The sequence below is a fragment of the Tachysurus vachellii genome, chromosome 8 (assembly GCF_030014155.1).
Source record: "Tachysurus vachellii isolate PV-2020 chromosome 8, HZAU_Pvac_v1, whole genome shotgun sequence".
In the NCBI taxonomy this organism is placed as follows: domain Eukaryota; kingdom Metazoa; phylum Chordata; class Actinopteri; order Siluriformes; family Bagridae; genus Tachysurus; species Tachysurus vachellii.
The window spans coordinates 16,555,375-16,572,827 of record NC_083467.1 but is presented as its reverse complement, the minus strand read 5'-3'; the positions used below and the strand labels follow the sequence as shown (position 1 = coordinate 16,572,827).

Here is a 17,453-nt window from a genome sequence, read left to right as displayed (position 1 = left end):
TCTGATGAACTTGCAGGCTGCAATAAGTATTTTTTTTTTTTGCACAGTTCAGAAACTTACAATTACTGGAATATTACACTGTATAACTTTCAAAATATTCACACACGGCGGTGACTCAATAAGTAATTTCACAAAAATTTTGTCATTCGACTTTGTTAGATAATTTATTTTGAGGCTTAAATGCTAACGCAATATCTAAAGTTGATTGCACCATGACTTTGGTGCTCGTCTCCATCAGCCTGAGCACAACATCCCTGTTAAGCACTGAGGGCTTTTAATACTGTGACCACCCCCTTAATGAAACTGAGGTTGTAACAGATGTGCACAAACAAATCCTGTCAGTATACAGTGACAACTCAAAGGTAAGCGATTCTTCTTTTTGGTCTCTATACATAATTCCAGCAGTAATTTATAGATGTAATATATTGTAAATGTGAATATTTTAATGTGTTATTAATATAACCTTGATGTTAACATTATTATATATTAACATTATTTATAAAGTGCATACAGTTTTTTTTTACTGTGTATTTTACAGTATTCACATACGAACTAATGGAGTTTTACTTAATAGCTAAATTCTTTAATTTCGAAAACATTTTTAAGGCTCAGTTTGTATCAGGTATCCTTTTGCGCAAACGAACCCCTTACATTAAAAACAGCTTATAATTATAATGCTCAGAGCTAAAGTTTCCAGAGAATATTTCTAATGTTTTTTGTTTGTTTGTTTGTTTTTTGTTTACTATATTTTTTAACTTTTTAATATTTTTCCCGATAATTGTTGACCAAATTTCAGGTCTAATAGTTGACACTTGGAGTTGTTAGTAAACTTTCAGGACTAATAGCTGACCCTGTCACTGGCTAATGTACTAATTACTTTCTCAGATAATGGATGACGTAGTGCTGCGCGCTCGTCTGGTCCTGATGCTGCTCATGTTGGTGCACGCGCAGGATCAAAGCTTGGGTCACGTGGATCCGTTAACGCTCAGCCGCGCTGACCCGCGCTGTTGGGAAAGCGCTTCTGTGGTGCTGCTGGAGATGCGCACGCCGAGAATCGCGCACACGGTGCCTGACTTCTGGGATCTCATGGTGTTTCTGAAAGCCTCGGACAACCGGAAACACGGCGCTCTGTTTTGGGACCTGGCACAAGTCTTCTGGGACCTTTACGTGGACTGCATCAGGTCCCGAAACCATGGGCTTGGGAGGCGACACAGCATTCGGACAAAAAGGCGTCTCACGGTCGCGCGCTCTCTCTCTGCGGACAGTAAGTGGTACTAGAACATCCTGAAATACACTTGAGTTATGAAACGTGACTAATTAGGCATAATTGATGTATTGTGACACAGTATAGACGAACAGAGTAATGTTATATGAATCTTAAGTCAATTTTAATATAACTAACCTCTGGCTGCTTTAATGCATGATTACGGGAAAAGTTAGTATGTTGTTTTTGTTTTCCTTTAAGGGTGGGCAGAATATCTATTCCTTTATTTATCATTGCAAGAAACAATATTTGGTGATTAATTTTACTGTTTTAAAAAATATTTTTTGCATATTTGTTCCTTTTGCCAAATTTACCATTTTCCCTGGGACCTTAACAAACATTTTGGCTATAGTTTTTTTAATGGCAATTGTTCCTCTCTGTGAAGATCAACTTCATTTTAAAAGTATTCATTCTTGGGCCTCCTTTTACCAAATGGCAATTCAGACTTTGAGCGTCCAAGTGAATACACCTGATTACACCCGTTTAATATGAGTAGTTGCAAATGTAACTGTAGCTAACATGAGTGCCTAAAATGGAACAACTATGTACACAATAGAAAAGAAAAAAAATAAAATTAATTAAATAAATAAAATTACAAAATTACATCCCTTGTATCATTTTCAAAAACAATGAAAAGACAGAGTAATTCTGTTAATGCTTACTAATATCTTGTTTTTTTTTGTCTGTTCTTTCTAGAGTCTTTTGTGCAAGAGTCACAGAACCATTTTTCGAACTTAAAGGAGTTTACTCAAGCCTGGTTTCAAATACAGGTGCAGCAGGATGGATCTCGCAGCTTGCAGTGATGCTTATCCCAAAATCAATGCTTCAAATGCTTCAAATTTTACAATTTTTTTTCATGAAGAAAAAAATTAAATTAAATATTTTTACCAATGGCAACTTTTTTCTGTTTAATAAAATAATTTGCACCACTTATTTAGCCTGAAGAATTTTTTCTCCCATTTTGTTTAATGTTGATTACACAAATCTTTTAATCCAGACTAATCCCATCGAACATTGGTCATTATTTGACCAGCTGCAGGCAATGTGTGCATGGGCTGTCTCATGCAAAACACAAATTGTGGGTTGTCTGCGGGCAGCCCATGCACTGGCATGCCCATGAATGTGCATGAATCCCACATAGAGTCATTGTGGATTAGCTGTCATTAGACCAAACACCTTTTTTCCCCACTAGCAGCTTGTTCCCATAAATTTTGGTTTGGCAGGATGACATAGCCTCAAACAATATTAGCTTGAGGGTCACTTCACTCACTCTTCACTTTGTGCTATGGGCTACTATCTAATGATTTGCAGTTCTTCTTTTCACCAGTAGTGCAATAATAACTACATGGAAGCAAAGATAACTTTTGGCACATCTGTGGAACATCTGGAAAGGTGAGCAGATCAATCTAAGTTCATCTTACATCTGTCAAATATCAACATTTGAAAAGAAAAACTTGTTCAAAGAGGATATTTCCTCTTTGATGGGACAATATATGATGGGATAATATATGATGGGACAAAGTTATCCCATCATAAGAGTTTTATTGTATTGTTTTTTATTTTTGTACTTTGTATCTTCTGCCCACAAAACAGAGAAGATTCCTCATCAGATATTCTCATAGGTTCATCTGTAATACTGTTGCCCACAATACTCTATTACTCTATTAAACTTTTAAAAAAATTTTTGCGGCAAATGCACATGATTGTCAGGAGTTTTAGAACAGGTAAAACGTCACTGAAGGAAGTGAAAGGTCTGACTATCGCTTGCTTTCTTTTTTTTTTTTAACACTGTTTTTGACTGGTAAGCTAAAATTTATGTTAAAAGTAGTTTAAACAGTTAATACTTGCATCATTTCTTGTATATTTATAATGTTTATTCATATAATCTTTACTGAGATTAGAAAGTTTGCTTAATGTAGATTCTTTACCAGTGGCAACTGAACATGGAACATGGATAATAGAAAATGCAACAATTACTGTGGGATATTTTTATTTCGTGTTTTAGCATTGATGTGCTCAACTGTTACTAAGGAGAACATTTATCACCTCAAGTAACAAAACAGTTTGCTTGCTCATGAATAAAGCATCCATTAATTTTATTCACGTATCCTACACTGATTAGAAGGGAACATGGCAAATAGCCAAAAGAAAGACAAATAGCCCTCTGTGACAAAGCACAGTGCATAAGAAAATGATGAAAAAGCCTGCTGTATTTATTGCCACAAATCATTCACCGATTCTGCCCATGCTACACAGCATTCAACATCAAACATGCAGTGGTCTATATGAGGCCCCATAAGATATAGTGGCAAGTCTGATGACTGTGTTATAGTCATCAGATGGAACCCTATCATGACTACCTTGTACACTCTGAGCCCTTAGTTAAGTAGCACTTAAATAAGCCAGACATCCTTTATTCACCACATTCACACTAGGCTAAACATATTCATGTGGAAAATGAGTTTCAATGTCTTTAGCCTAAGTTTTTGGCTTAAATGTAGACAAACCAATGTTATATTTATGCCATAGCTTTTATGTTGGCTTCAGACAGCCGTGTGAAAATTTGTAATATTTGTTTACAAATCTGTAATAATTTTTTTGATTTCTATTAAAACTTTAGCATCCACTTGCACAGTAGTGAGGGTCACAACATTATAGCAAGCACCTAGCACCAACTGAGCATCCAACTTGGACAGTATATATCAACCACCCAGGAATATCCTAGAAAACACTTGGAATTTCATAGCAACCACAGTTATCCCACACACTAATCCCAGTTTAGAGCACAACAGAAAGTAAAAACATACAGTGAGCACAGGCATGATTACAACTAAAGTTAGCAGGTTGATAAGATGATATTAGTGATGGTGGATATGAACAGAACATGAGATCGGATGTATAGCTATAGTTATTTCCAACATACAAATAGCATGACAACAAGAACAGTGAAACAAAGTCTCATCCAGGAGAGAGAATCTGAACGGGGCTCAAAGGAATGAACAGAACAAAAAATGGGCTACAAAAGGTTGTCAAATCATCAAACAGAATTTTAATCTTTTAATCTTGTGTGTCTGGACATTCAAAACCAACTCTGTGATGGAATCTTACATCTTCTCAAATCAAGGGAACTAGTATAAAATTGTATGGGAGAGGAACTATCACTCAACACAACTCATAAAACTAATAGGTTAGTAGGGAACTGTGCTGTTTTTTTAACACGTAGCCCCGCCTCTTTTGCTCGTTTTCATGCCTTCCCATTGGACATGTGTTGTTTTTGACGCCAAAGCTTACTTTTGATTGCCACAAGGATCCACAAATAGAAGGACAGACAGAGACGTACCCAGAAACAGTGAAAAAATAAACAACTACATATACACAGCTTGCTACATGCTTATAGTGTAAAAAAAACAACAAATTAAAAAAAAAAACACGTGACAGGGGTGGCTGAATAAACCTAGCAGATAAACAGATAAAGTGCTATGGTCTTTCTTCTGTCTAATACTCAGACTAAACAAAACCAATGTGGATAAAAAATGTGAATCTTTTATAAACTACATGGACATCTATAACAAGCCTCCTTAGTGCATTAACTTTAACACGATTTGCATGTAAAATCACGTGTGAAACAGATGTAGCACGTAAACACCGCCCAGTAGAAGCACTGCTCCTCCTTTAGTGTCACACTTTCGCTTTGGCTTTAGACACAAACTACACTAACATTTAAGCGTTTCTGACTCGGCATTTTTCTGCTCCTGAATCCCACAAATCGATCTGAAGCGGTTAAAAACTTTTGTTTCCTGGCCAAAACATGAAAAAAACGTCTTCCTGATTGATCTACCAGGACAATAATCTTCCATCATGGAAGACCAGGTAAGTTTAGAATCAATACTTACTTGAGTTTTAAGACAAGAACCAAAAGAAGTAGAAAAAGAAAAACTAATACGGGTGTCTTTCATACACACTATCATATCAGGACATGGGCTGATTTTCGGGCACTTAATCAGTGCAATAAATCTCATTATGTTAGTTTTAAGCAGTTTTATTCTGCCTTTGTAGATAAACGTTATGAAGTGTTAGACTTTAAGTCAGTATTTGGACTTTAACAAGTCACCCAGAACCATATTACAGTAGAAATGTGGATTCTAACTTGTTAAGACTTGTTGGCTGTTCAATCAGACATTCCATGACTTTCTCCAAATCTCCATCATAATAATATTCTATGAATAGTTTAGACTATATATTAATATCTTGGACTAATTAACATTTTATAATTCTTGTTTTACAGCAATATATACAACTATACCATGGTTTAGAAAGTCTCAAATGTTGTCTAAGTTTATTAACAAGTGTTTCTTAAATGTAATATGAACAGATTAATAATAATAATAATAATAAAATATAGCTGCAAGCAGCGATGACGGGCCTTCGCACGTTTGTTCATCGCTATACGGTGCCTTCCAGAAAACAATGCACGGTGGGCAAGTGCATCAAGTGGGTAAATATCAGTGGACTATTTTATGTTGTTACTGACCCATTTGGGGACTGTAGGTAAATGAAACCCCACATTTTAGACAAACGGGGGCGCTAGTGAGCCACTTAAGAGACACACCTTTGTCTGACCTTTTTGTCCACACTTAACAGCCGACAAATGTGATGTATGTGTCAAATTTCAAGTTAATCTAAGCACGCCAAAAGACTTAAATATGCCTGAAAAAGAAAGTAAAGTTTGACACGTTACCATGAGAACAGTGTTTGAGATATCAAAAATCCGTTCGCAATTTCGCATCTGCAATATCTCTGCACCATGTTGGCCAAGTCTGGTCTCAATTGCATGAATCCCCTAGGAGGAGTATTTAAAAGTTTACTGCATGAAGCTGACAAAAAATCCACCTTTGTGACTGACACACTTCCTGGGGCCTGTTGGTGGCGCTATACCTGGGACTCACAATAAGCACATAGATGCGATCGGAATCCTTGGCCGAACATACACACCGCGTGTCATCACAATAAGACATTTTTTGCTTTAGATATTAGACACTTTCTGTTTCTCTGAATTCGCCATAATTTTGTCGCCTCGCCATGGCAGCACCGTTCGAGATATCGAAACTCACTTCGCAATTTAGCAAGTGCAATGTCTCGGCATCATGTTCACCACTTTTGGTGTCAATCGCATGAATCCTCTAGGAGGAGTATTTAAAAGTTCATTGCATGCAACTGTGAAAAAATCCACCTTTGTGACTGACACACTTCCTGGGGCCTGTTGGTAGCGCTATACCCAGGACTCACAATAAGCACATCGATGCGATCGGAATCCTTGGCCGAACATACACACCGCGTGTCATCACAATAAGACATTTTTTGCTTTAGATATTAGACACTTTCTGTTTCTCTGAATTCGCCATAACTTTGTCGCCTCGCCATGGCAGCACCGTTCGAGATATCAAAAATCCCTTCGCAATTTAGCAAGTGCAATGTCTTCGCATCATGTTCACCACTTTTGGTGTCAATCGCATGAATTCCCTAGGAGGAGTATTTAAAAGTTCACCACATGCAACTGTTGTGACTGACACACTTCCTGGCGCCTGTTGGTGGCGCTATGTCCGAGATTCACAATAAGCACATCGATGCGATCGGAATCCTTGGCCGAACATACACACCGCGTGTCATCCCAATAAGACATTTTTTGCTTTAGATATTAGACACTTCCTGTTTCTCTGAATTCGCCATAACTTTGTCGCCTCGCCATGGCAGCACCGTTCGAGATATCAAAAATCCCTTAAAACTTGTTGAAGTAGAAAATTATGTTTACGCCCCAGTCACATTCACTTTTCTTTTTTTTTAAATGAAGTTTACAGAAAAAAGAAACTGTAGATTTTACATTTTAATTAGAAATAAATCTAAAAAACCTTTGAAGAAATCTTTTTGGGGCCTTTTTTTTGTCCCCCATACATGTTAAAGTTCATACATGTATGGGGGATACATGTTAAAGGTAAGGTTGAATCCCTAGATTAGTAATTTCTCAGTAAAGAATGCCAAAATATAAACTGAATTGTCTTGTCATGTACTGTGTTATGTCATGTCTTCTTGTTTTTATTAGCAGGTGCTAGACTTCCAGAGAATTCTGGTCCGTGTTCAGGACTCCTTGAGTAATAATGAGGTGCTGGAGCTTGTGTTCCTCTGCTCTGAAATGCTCAAGAAAGATCTCAGCAGTGTGGTCACTGCCAGAGATCTGTTTTGTCTGCTGCAGGATCATAACCTGCTATGTCCTAAAGATTCCTCTCTACTCGTTGAGCTGCTAAAGATCATCAAACATGAAAAACTTATCCGAGAGCTGGGATTAAATTCAAATCTCTCATGCAGCCGGGTTTCCCCATACAGGTCAGTGCCGCGGTTTGGTGGTAGATACATTGGTATTTTCTTGTCAAATAATGTCCACACTGCTCTGTATCTCTCACTCGTTAATGAATAGAAGCAGCTTAAAAGAGATTATTTTAAACTAATTATCTTTTTTTGAGGTTTCCTTCCTGAAAACAAAATGCTGATTTCTGAAATGATGATTTCTCTTAAAAATTTAGGCAGATGTTGTATAAATTGTCAGACAACATCTCAGATGATGATCTAAAGACCGTTAAATTTATGCTATACCAGAGTTTACCCCGCAGGAAACTACAGCAAGATCTGGTAAGAGTGTACCAATGCAAATTCTAACCCATGCAGTGGTGTGAATCCCACTTCCTGATTTTTAATTTTTTTCCACGTTTGTCACACTTTGGATTTTGTTTTCCCTTAATAATAAAAACCTTCATTTAAAAACTGCATGTTTTGTTTACTTGTGTTATCTTCGACTACTATTTGAAACATTATAGTGTGACAAACATGCAAAAAATACAAAATCAGGAAGGGTCAAACACTTTTTCACACCACTGTATATTTATTATACTTTAATTATAGTGTTTATTAATCAAAAATATTGTTACAATGCTGATCTAAATACTGTTCAATGAAGTAAAAAATTATTTACAGACACTGCTGCAGTTGTTTCTGGAAATGGAGAAGATTGGCTACCTTAGTGCTGATAACATCAACACTATAGAAACCATTATTGGAGATGTAGTTCCTTTTTTAAAGAAAATAATCAGATCGTATCAAATGGAGGATGGTGAGTAACATAATAGCATAATTACATAAACTAATTAATATCACAATAGTTTTTAGCATTGATTTTTGCATAATTCTCAGTCACCCAACACGAGTGAAGGTTTTCATGATCAAATTGCACAAAATCTTTAGAATAAAAGACAAAAACAGGTTTCTTTTATTAAGAAGAAAAATGCGATTAGATCTACTTCTTGAATGTTCTTGTGCATAGTCATAGTCATAGTCATAGTCATTCTCTATATAGTCATAGAGAAATGACACATGCCTACATACTCGCACACAACACAAATAGGCATTTAGCATGGAATTAATACAAACCATGATAATGTAATTAAATAACTTTGCACTTGCATCTTGTAACAGTGTGCTTGTTGAGTATGGAATGAATTAATACCAAACATTTTTGAGTCATTCATAACCAATCATAAAATGAGAATATGGGAATAGTAGCAGGACTGGGCTTCAGCAAGGATGCTCAATCTTACACATAGTAAATAGAATGAAAGTTAGTACCTCTTTTCTGTCACATACGAAAGTCTATGAAAAGTCCTTGTCTCAGCTTTCACAACATTTATCAATAACCACATTGTAGATTTCAGCTCTATAATTAAACGACAGCCTCGTCTAACCTTAAGTGTATTTATCTGTCAAAGGCTGATTGGAAAATCATGCTCAAACTTCACTACTGTGCTAAGTAGTACTGCTACACGACTGTGTACACATTTCACTATCATACACTGCACTACCTAAAAAAATGTGGTCTTTACATGTTATTTGTTTTGTTAAGACGTTTCAGAATATTATACTGCTTCTAGGCCTATTCTGATCGGGTAACTGTTTTATTATAGGACAAGTAAAGAATTATTGATTTAAAAAAAGGATAGCTATATATTAAATCTATATAAGAATTGAATTAGAAAACGTTTTTGCTCCAGTGGTCTTGTGTGTGGTGTGTACATGGGTGCTTGTATGCAGGCTACATGTAAATAATAACTGTTTTTGAATATTTTTTCTTTTCAAGTTTAATTTCATGTTCCACTGCAGAGCATCTCATCTACCTGAAAAGTTTAACCCTTATTTTGTTGCTATTAATTTAGTAGGTTCTTGTGTTGAAGAAGTGAAATGCAGGGGCAAGTCTGATTCCCAGGACACTTCAGTAACCACTAATATAGTTCAGGTATTATTTTATTTATACATGATCACTTTTACATTTTGACTATATGACCCCTGTTCTTGAGAAGTATCTCTTTTTGTGTTTCTAATTTTATCTTGTTTTATTTACAATGTTCAATGTTGTTAGCCTGAGGACAGTATAATTGCCACATACCATAAAGGTACAATTTCACATTAAGCTCAATGCTATTATAATATTTCGATGAGTTTTTTGATATTAATGAGATTCTTGGTGTAGATTTGGTGTCTTCTGAAGAGCTGTTGCCCCCCTCATATTTTTGCCAGCCACAGTCCACTGAGGTTAGTTTACACACCACTGTCTATTCAGGAGAGATCATTTAGAATGAACCTTCTATGGATAACATAATCTTCTATCTAATATCTAATATCTACCTTCTATCTAATAACAAGGTATTTAGATAGAAATATTTTGTTTACTTCACAGACACGCTCATTGCAGACTTCTGTCTCAGGTAAAGAGTGAAAACCTAAACCACTGAGAAATGCCACACAGCATGCAAATTGACTTGTATTTTTTGTATTATTTGGTAAGCACGCTTAGCTATCTATGTGTACTCTGTCATATGACCTCCAGGTGATGTTGTACAGGCACAATTTGCTTCCTTGAGTATTACTCAAACTCCAAACCTCACCCAAGGTGACAAGATCCTGAGCTATCCTGAACCTAACCAAAATAAGCCATTGGTAACTTTCTCTCCTTTAGTAATTTTATAGTTTTGCAGTGTGTGTGATGTGTGTCTCGGTCTGGGATGACAGCTTGCTGTACTTTGTGCTTGATAAGGTGCAGCAATATGACATGAGTGGAGATTGCAGAGGCTTCGCCTTGATCATCAACAACCATGACTTCTCAAATTCGAGTTTAAAGAACAGAGATGGGACAGATGTAGATAAGAGTAAGCACAAAATTATAATAAACTGAAGATCTAAGATTACGCTCTGAGATTATTAAGATCATGTTTCTAAGCAAATTTTTACCATTTTTAAGCTTTAGATTTTCTTCCAATTAGCAGAACTCCAATTAGCAAAAGAATCTACCAATAGAACAAGAAAATCTAAAGCTTAAAATTAATAAAATATGTCTAGAAATAGGCTTATTAATCTTAAATTTGGTGTAGTGTAAACTTTTATTTAAAAGTATTCTAAAATATTCAGTAGATTTTAACTTTTTGCATTGCGTCATTTTTCTTTATCTGGTGTCCTGCAGCAGCCATGTTTTGTTTTACATTCATTTACATTATTTGGCAGACAATCTTATCCAGAGAAACTTACATTTTTAAGTCATTTTATACAATTGAGTGTTAGGGCCCAGCAATGGCAGCTCAGTGGCCCGAGATTCAAGCTCACAACCTTCCAATCAGTAGTCTAGTGCCTTAACCATTAATCTACCACATCCCCACTATCATATTCACAAAGATCTTCTTGAACTGAAAGAATTAATAAGCAGTATAATGCTGTATACTCTGTGTGTGATTGTTTGTGTTTGTGTTTTTACAGAGATTTTAGTTTCTGTGTTAGACTGGCTGGGGTTTAAAATCGAGATAAAGCAGGACTGTAGTAAGGAGAGCATGCTGATTGCTCTGGATGACCTGCGCAAGCAAGATCACACTCAGGCGGACTGCGTGGTGTGCTGTGTGCTGACTCATGGCTATGAGGGTGGACTGTATGGGGTGGATGGCGAGAGAGTCTCGATAAAGGAGCTGCTGACGTGGCTGGATGGCCATCATTGCTCCTCCCTCTTACAAAAACCCAAACTCTTCTTTATCCAGGCTTGTCAGGGCGATAGAGAACAGAAGATAGCCTACCTTCAGTCGGATGGTTCTAACAACACCACAGACACAGAGATGGGTTTCTTCTGTGATGCTGAAGTGCCCGAAGAAGCCAGTATACCGGTAGGGGCTGATTACCTAGTGGCCTTGGCGACAGTGCCAGGCTACGTCTCATTCAGGGAGAAAACCAGAGGAACCTGGTTTATACAGTCACTGTGTAAGAAACTTAAACAGTTGGTGCCAAGGTAAGCATGCACAGACCACATCATGTTGTACTCTGTAGTTGATGACTTTTGGGATATATGTTCTTAAACCAAAGACGTTTAAAGACCGACCAAACATGAATAAAATTCTGCAAGAATGTCTAGCGCATCATTTCACTATAGAACATTAGAGAGGATGACATTTAGCAAAGGTGGTGTGACAAACCAACTTTGTGTTAGATATTTTTTCAATAATCAGGTGGTGATATTAGGAAAACATTCAACCTATAATATTGCAATTCTAGATTTAGTTTTATTTAAAAAAAAAAAAACGTCTATCTTGCTCTCTCATGTGGCTTAATAAGACTATAAGAAATAATATTATGACTTGCCAGGGATACTTGTATAACTACGTTATCTACCTGTGATGTCATTTTTATGACTCAACAAAATAGAATTTCTTCGTTATCTACAGACATTTCACAGTCATTAGAATATGATGACCAAAATAAAGAGCAATAACTAATACTGGACTTTGTTATATATTTATAACTGTTGTTTTTTTTTCTATATGTAGTGGTATTGATCTGCTATCCATCCTTACTGAAGTAAACAAAGAAGTGAGCAAGAAAGCTGACAAAGATGGATTGAGGAAGCAGATGCCACAGCCAGAATTCACCCTGACTAAGAGAGTAGTGTTCCCTATACCAAAAACCCCTCCGCCCCTTTAATTATCATTAAGCTGAAATTTCATCTGGATTGCTGTGTGTATTGCTGTATGTGGTAGTAAATTAATCTGAATGGCATACTGAAACCTTTAGGAACTGTTTTTTTTAGGAACTGTTAAAGTTATCTAGTATGTATTTTATTCATAGATATTTTAAGACAGGATGAATGAGCACACCTTTGACCTATTCTTTAAAAAATAAAAGCAGCAGACATGTGCCATACTTGAACTTTTAATTTACTTTCTTTTACATTACAATACATTTGATATCATGACACTGAATGTGAAAACGTTACTAAATATTAGAGGATTAACGATATTACAAATTTAAAGAGATGATTCTTTATTATGTTTGCTATTTCTATGGAGAATGATATAAAATATTTTACAAATATATATTTTTATATTGGATACCTGCAGTATATTTCTGCCATGATCAGTAATGTCAGTAAACATCATATTTAAAAACTGTCATACTTTTAACCTATGTGCCTGTGTGTTAGCCAGTATCCATAGGTTTAGGCTTCTTATATTAGTTCTTATTTGAATGCAGGCAGAGCTGATAAAGTTTTGCTGAGTAATAACAAGAATGTTACTGAAGTAAGATCCAGGAAGCAGATGCCACAGCCAGAATTCACCTGACTAAGAGAGTAGTGTTCCATATACCAAAAACCCCTCCCAAAGAAAGATGTAAGAATACTTGTGAATATTTCAGCTGCTTTAAGATACCTCTTGTAAAGTTTAATGTAAATGTCTGCTTGTTTTTATAATTAGTATTTTCCACTTTTTTCCATTCTTGAATTAAACACACTCCAGTTCTAAGGCTGAGCTCAGGTTACTGTATATTGTGTAGTTTTGCATGTTCTTCCCATGTCATGATAAAATGTTTACTGAAGATGAATGAATAAATGATAATTGTGGAGAACTGATTAAATGAAACTGTAATCTGCTTTTTTACTGTAATCACCATGGTATCTATTAAAACAGTAAAAGTGTTTCAAAATTCTCAAATAGGGGGCACGGTGGCTTAGTGGTTAGCACGTTCGCCTCACACCTCCAGGGTTGGGGTTCGATTCCCGCCTCCACCTTGTGTGTGTGGAGTTTGCATGTTCTCCCCGTGCCTCTGGGGTTTCCTCCGGGTACTTCAGTTTCCTCCCCCGGTCCAAAGACATGCATGGTAGGTTGATTGGCATCTCTGGAAAATTGTCCCTAGTGTGTGATTGTGTGAGTGAATGAGTGTGTGTGTGTGCCCTGCGATGGGTTGGCACTCCGTCCAAGGTGTATCCTGCCTTGATGCCCGATGACGCCTGAGATAGGCACAGGCTCCCCGTGACCCGGGGTAGTTCGGATAAGCGGTAGAAGATGAATGAATGAATTAATGAATTCTCGAATAAAGTGTCGCATGGATTTGAGCTCAGTTTGGCATTAAGCATTAGGTTCTGGTTGTATCCCTTTTTTGCTGGTGTACCAACCTGTCATTTTCCTCCATAACTGTAGAATTGTTGTATTGATTTTTCTATATAAAAGATGCAGTGTATCATAATGCACAAGTGTTTGAGTGAAACTGTGTATAATTTTGAGGTTCATTTGATCTGTTAGTCTGCCTCTGGTCATAGAAGTATCTGGGTGGTGGAGTGCTGGGGGTGCTGTTAAAAACCTTTTCCAAGCTCCGAGAGACGACACATCTATTAGTAAACACAATCATCCCCACAACACAAAAGTAAAAAAAAGCAAAATGAAATATGCTAAATAACATTAAAAATAATATGCATGGGATTTCAGTTCTAAGATTAAAATTGTGCACAACGAACCATAATATTAAGCTCCTCCTGACTCTGATGCAGAGTTGCTCTCAGCACGTTTATAGTTACGTCTTTCTCATTTACCTGACTCTTCAAACCCTGCACAAAACATTTACAACATTTGGCAGGCGCCCTTATCAAGAGCAACATACAAAAGTTCTTTGAAGTCTCTATCAATGAATACATCAACAAAAGACTATGCAGTCCCAAAAGTGTATCTTAATTTACTGGTATACAGCAGTATGTATATATTTGAAACTAATCATATTATAGCCGGTTGCACTACATCTGAATTTTCTACTTACCTCAACCTCAGCTTTAAAATTGGCATGAAGTTCAGCAATCTCTGACTGAAAAGCCTTTCTTTGGATCTCTCTCTCTGCCTCACTCTGAGCGAGCTGCTCCTTCACTAAAAAAGAATCACACTCTAGTGATTGTAGCTCACACCCTTCACAGACATGTGGCAACTTTCTTGAGTCATTTTGATATTTCATATGAGACAAAGTTATACTGCAAGTTCAGTGCACTCGCTAGCAGATTGCTAGATCATCACACTGCCATATGGTAAGGAACCGGGTTGAGTGTTCTTTTAGAAATAGACTCACACCACAAGAGTTGTTTCTTCAGGCATCTTTCCTGCTCTTCTTTACTCTTCGAACAGTTGTTATCATCAGACACACTGTCCTAGTACACACATATACACATATATACATGAGCTCACCCTCCACAATTTTAATAAAGTGGCTTTAGCTCAGAATGACCTATAAATGTAAAACTACTACCTTGTAAGGCCTGAAGGAGCGTTTGAGGAAATCATAGTCTTTTTTGAGCAGAGCTATAATGAAAGAAGTAAGGAAAGGTATTTACATATAAGTTCAAAGAGATAATCAGATTACAGCCTTCAAGATCCTGAAGTTTGGGGCCAGAAAAGCATAGAAAAGTTTAAAATACTGTAAGATACTGTAGCAGATACTTTCTCCTCTTGGTGAAGTGCCCGAGGATGAGACTGGCCTGCCATTAGTCTACTCTATATAAAGCTCACACCATTGTGAGCTGACCATACTTAAGTTTTAGTCATTTGTAACCATACCATATCTTTCATCAGCACTTTTTTTTTCGTTCTCTAGAGTCCTAGTGTGAACTTCCACCAGTTTACTCGTCTCTGATCTGTGGTCATGCATCAGTTGCCTGAGAGAGAGAGAGAGAGAGAGAGAGAGAGACTCTTACTGTAATTTCAGATTAATACAGAAGAATAAAAATGAGTTTACAAGAAAAAAAATTTTTAGTGTAAAAAGGAATCCTACTCCATCTCGAGCTGATGACGTTTTCTCCCTTTTTCTTCCTTGTGCTCTGCTTCATTCAACAACTACAGTGAGACAGACAGGAATTTAACTTTTTACCTGTGTATTCATTTATTTGTTTATTATAAAAATTGGTGTTTGTTTTTAACATTTTAAGTGCTAGTTTCAGTATTTTATGAAGTGGTAGATTTTAGGTGTTGCTTGAAGCCATCCAGTGGTTCAGCTGTTTGGACATTTGGGGTAGGTCTAGTTGCCAGAACAGAGAAGTGATGGATGACATCCTTGTACCCTGAGAGACGGCGGGACCAGTCGAGCAATGCTAAAGGATCTGAGAAAGCCTGGTGCAGTATTGGGCTTGATAATGGGCATTGATACTATTAACATTGTTACATTCTGTGCATTTCTTTGCTTGGTGTAGTAATAATGTGAAATATAATATCCATGTCAATAAAACCCTGCCAAATAAAGAGATATACTGTATAGTATCTAGAAATGTAAGGTAGTGTTGGGATGAGTTAAAGAAAAACACAAGTCTTATGAGAACAGTGGCTACATAATGGACAAAGCAGAGAGATGGGAAAGGAAAAAGAGTGTAACTGACTGCATGGTAGCTTTGTTGGTGTGATCTGCGTTCATCCTGGAGCAGTGCAGTCAACTTGCCCACTTGTTCCTGCATATCATCTATCACCTCCTGCCTGTGACACACAAACTTAGCATCACCTTGTTGTGGTAATGCACCTTGTATCGGCAATATTAACTATTACTAATTCTTACAGAACTGTCAGTCATCACATCATCATGTGTCACACACTCTACTGCTGCATATTGTACAAAAAGCATAATATTGCACAATATTGTTATTTGCACTACCATGCACTTCCCCCGCTTTATGTACATAACTGATCAGTCATATATTCTGTATTCAGATACTCATACTGTCTATATTGTATCACATCTGCATTGTCTTGTATAGTCTGTATTGTCTTATCTTGTATAGTATAGAGTTATTTATGTCTGTACTTTTGAGAGTCACTAACAGCTGGAACCAAATTCCTTGTGTGTGTCAACACACTTGGCCAATAAACCTGATCTTGATTCTGATACTGATTCTGATAACATAACAGGCGTTAAGTGTGAAAAACTGAATGTTTTTACTTTACTGCTCTATTGAGGTGGTACAATGTCAAGGGTGATAATCTTCCTTTATGTCGCAATAATAACAGAAATTATTTTGCAGTGTATTCAATAATAATATAATATAATATAATATAATATAATATAATATAATATAATATAATATAATATAATAGTATTCTTATCAGAGCTGTATTGAGTAATCAACTAATAGAAAGTAAAATGACAGCAAATAAATGTATATATTATGATTATTGACTTGCAAAAAGACCTACTGTAAAATGTAAAAAAAAAAGCTGTCTGAAATTGACTATGGCCTAATTAGCAGTCATGAAAAAAAAATTATATGCTGAATTTTAAAGTCCCTACTACGGAAGCGTACAGTATTGTACGGAAGCGTATTGCATTCACTTGAGTAAAAAAATCTACTCTGTTTTTCTGAATTAACGACTTAATTATCTCAAAATTATGAGATAATTTTTCATGAATAAAAAGTTTTTTGCTCTGTTTTTCTGAATTAACGACTTAATGTGGATTGCATGGAAGTAAACATGTCCCGCCTTTCAAGTTTAATCAGTTGAACCGATATGGTATGCTTCACTGTCTGAACAGGCGCAAAGTCTTGAGGTGTCTGCGCAAAGTTGACGCACTAATAACAACACCATTTATATTACTTAAAGACAGCAGTATCTCCCAATGTCTCAAACCCAAAGTAAAATAAAACCGGATTAAACTTGAAAGGCGGGACATGTTTACTTCCATGCAATCCACATTAAGTCGTTAATTCAGAAAAACAGAGCAAAAAACTTTTTATTCATGAAAAATTATCTCATAATTTTGAGATAATTAAGTCGTTAATTCAGAAAAACAGAGCAAAAAAAATATTTCCTGAAAAATTATCTCA

At 36.3% G+C, this 17,453-nt stretch overlaps 2 protein-coding genes across 4 annotated transcripts; both read left to right on the top strand.

Annotated features, from left to right (window-relative positions):
* Positions 1–488: 488 nt before the first annotated feature.
* LOC132850684 (protein FAM237A-like) lies at positions 489–2,111 on the top strand. Its single transcript, XM_060877344.1, has 2 exons — positions 489–1,264; positions 1,961–2,111. The coding sequence occupies exons 1-2, from the start codon at positions 889–891 to the stop codon at positions 2,065–2,067; spliced, it is 483 nt and encodes a 160-aa protein (XP_060733327.1). The 5' UTR covers positions 489–888; the 3' UTR covers positions 2,068–2,111.
* A 2,849-nt stretch (positions 2,112–4,960) lies between these two features.
* Positions 4,961–13,237, top strand: casp10 (caspase 10, apoptosis-related cysteine peptidase). 3 transcript variants are annotated; one of them, XM_060876592.1, is made up of 12 exons: positions 4,961–5,134; positions 7,365–7,642; positions 7,840–7,945; positions 8,288–8,423; positions 9,520–9,599; positions 9,723–9,756; positions 9,834–9,895; positions 10,041–10,068; positions 10,191–10,300; positions 10,398–10,509; positions 11,111–11,627; positions 12,163–13,237. In XM_060876592.1, the coding sequence occupies exons 1-12, from the start codon at positions 5,123–5,125 to the stop codon at positions 12,314–12,316; spliced, it is 1,629 nt and encodes a 542-aa protein (XP_060732575.1). In that variant the 5' UTR covers positions 4,961–5,122; the 3' UTR covers positions 12,317–13,237. The 3 variants fall into 3 exon arrangements, with proteins under 3 accessions (XP_060732575.1, XP_060732574.1, XP_060732572.1); XM_060876591.1 differs by having other exon boundaries at positions 7,362–7,642; positions 9,523–9,599; XM_060876589.1 differs by having other exon boundaries at positions 7,362–7,642.
* The last annotated feature ends 4,216 nt before the right edge of the window (positions 13,238–17,453 follow it).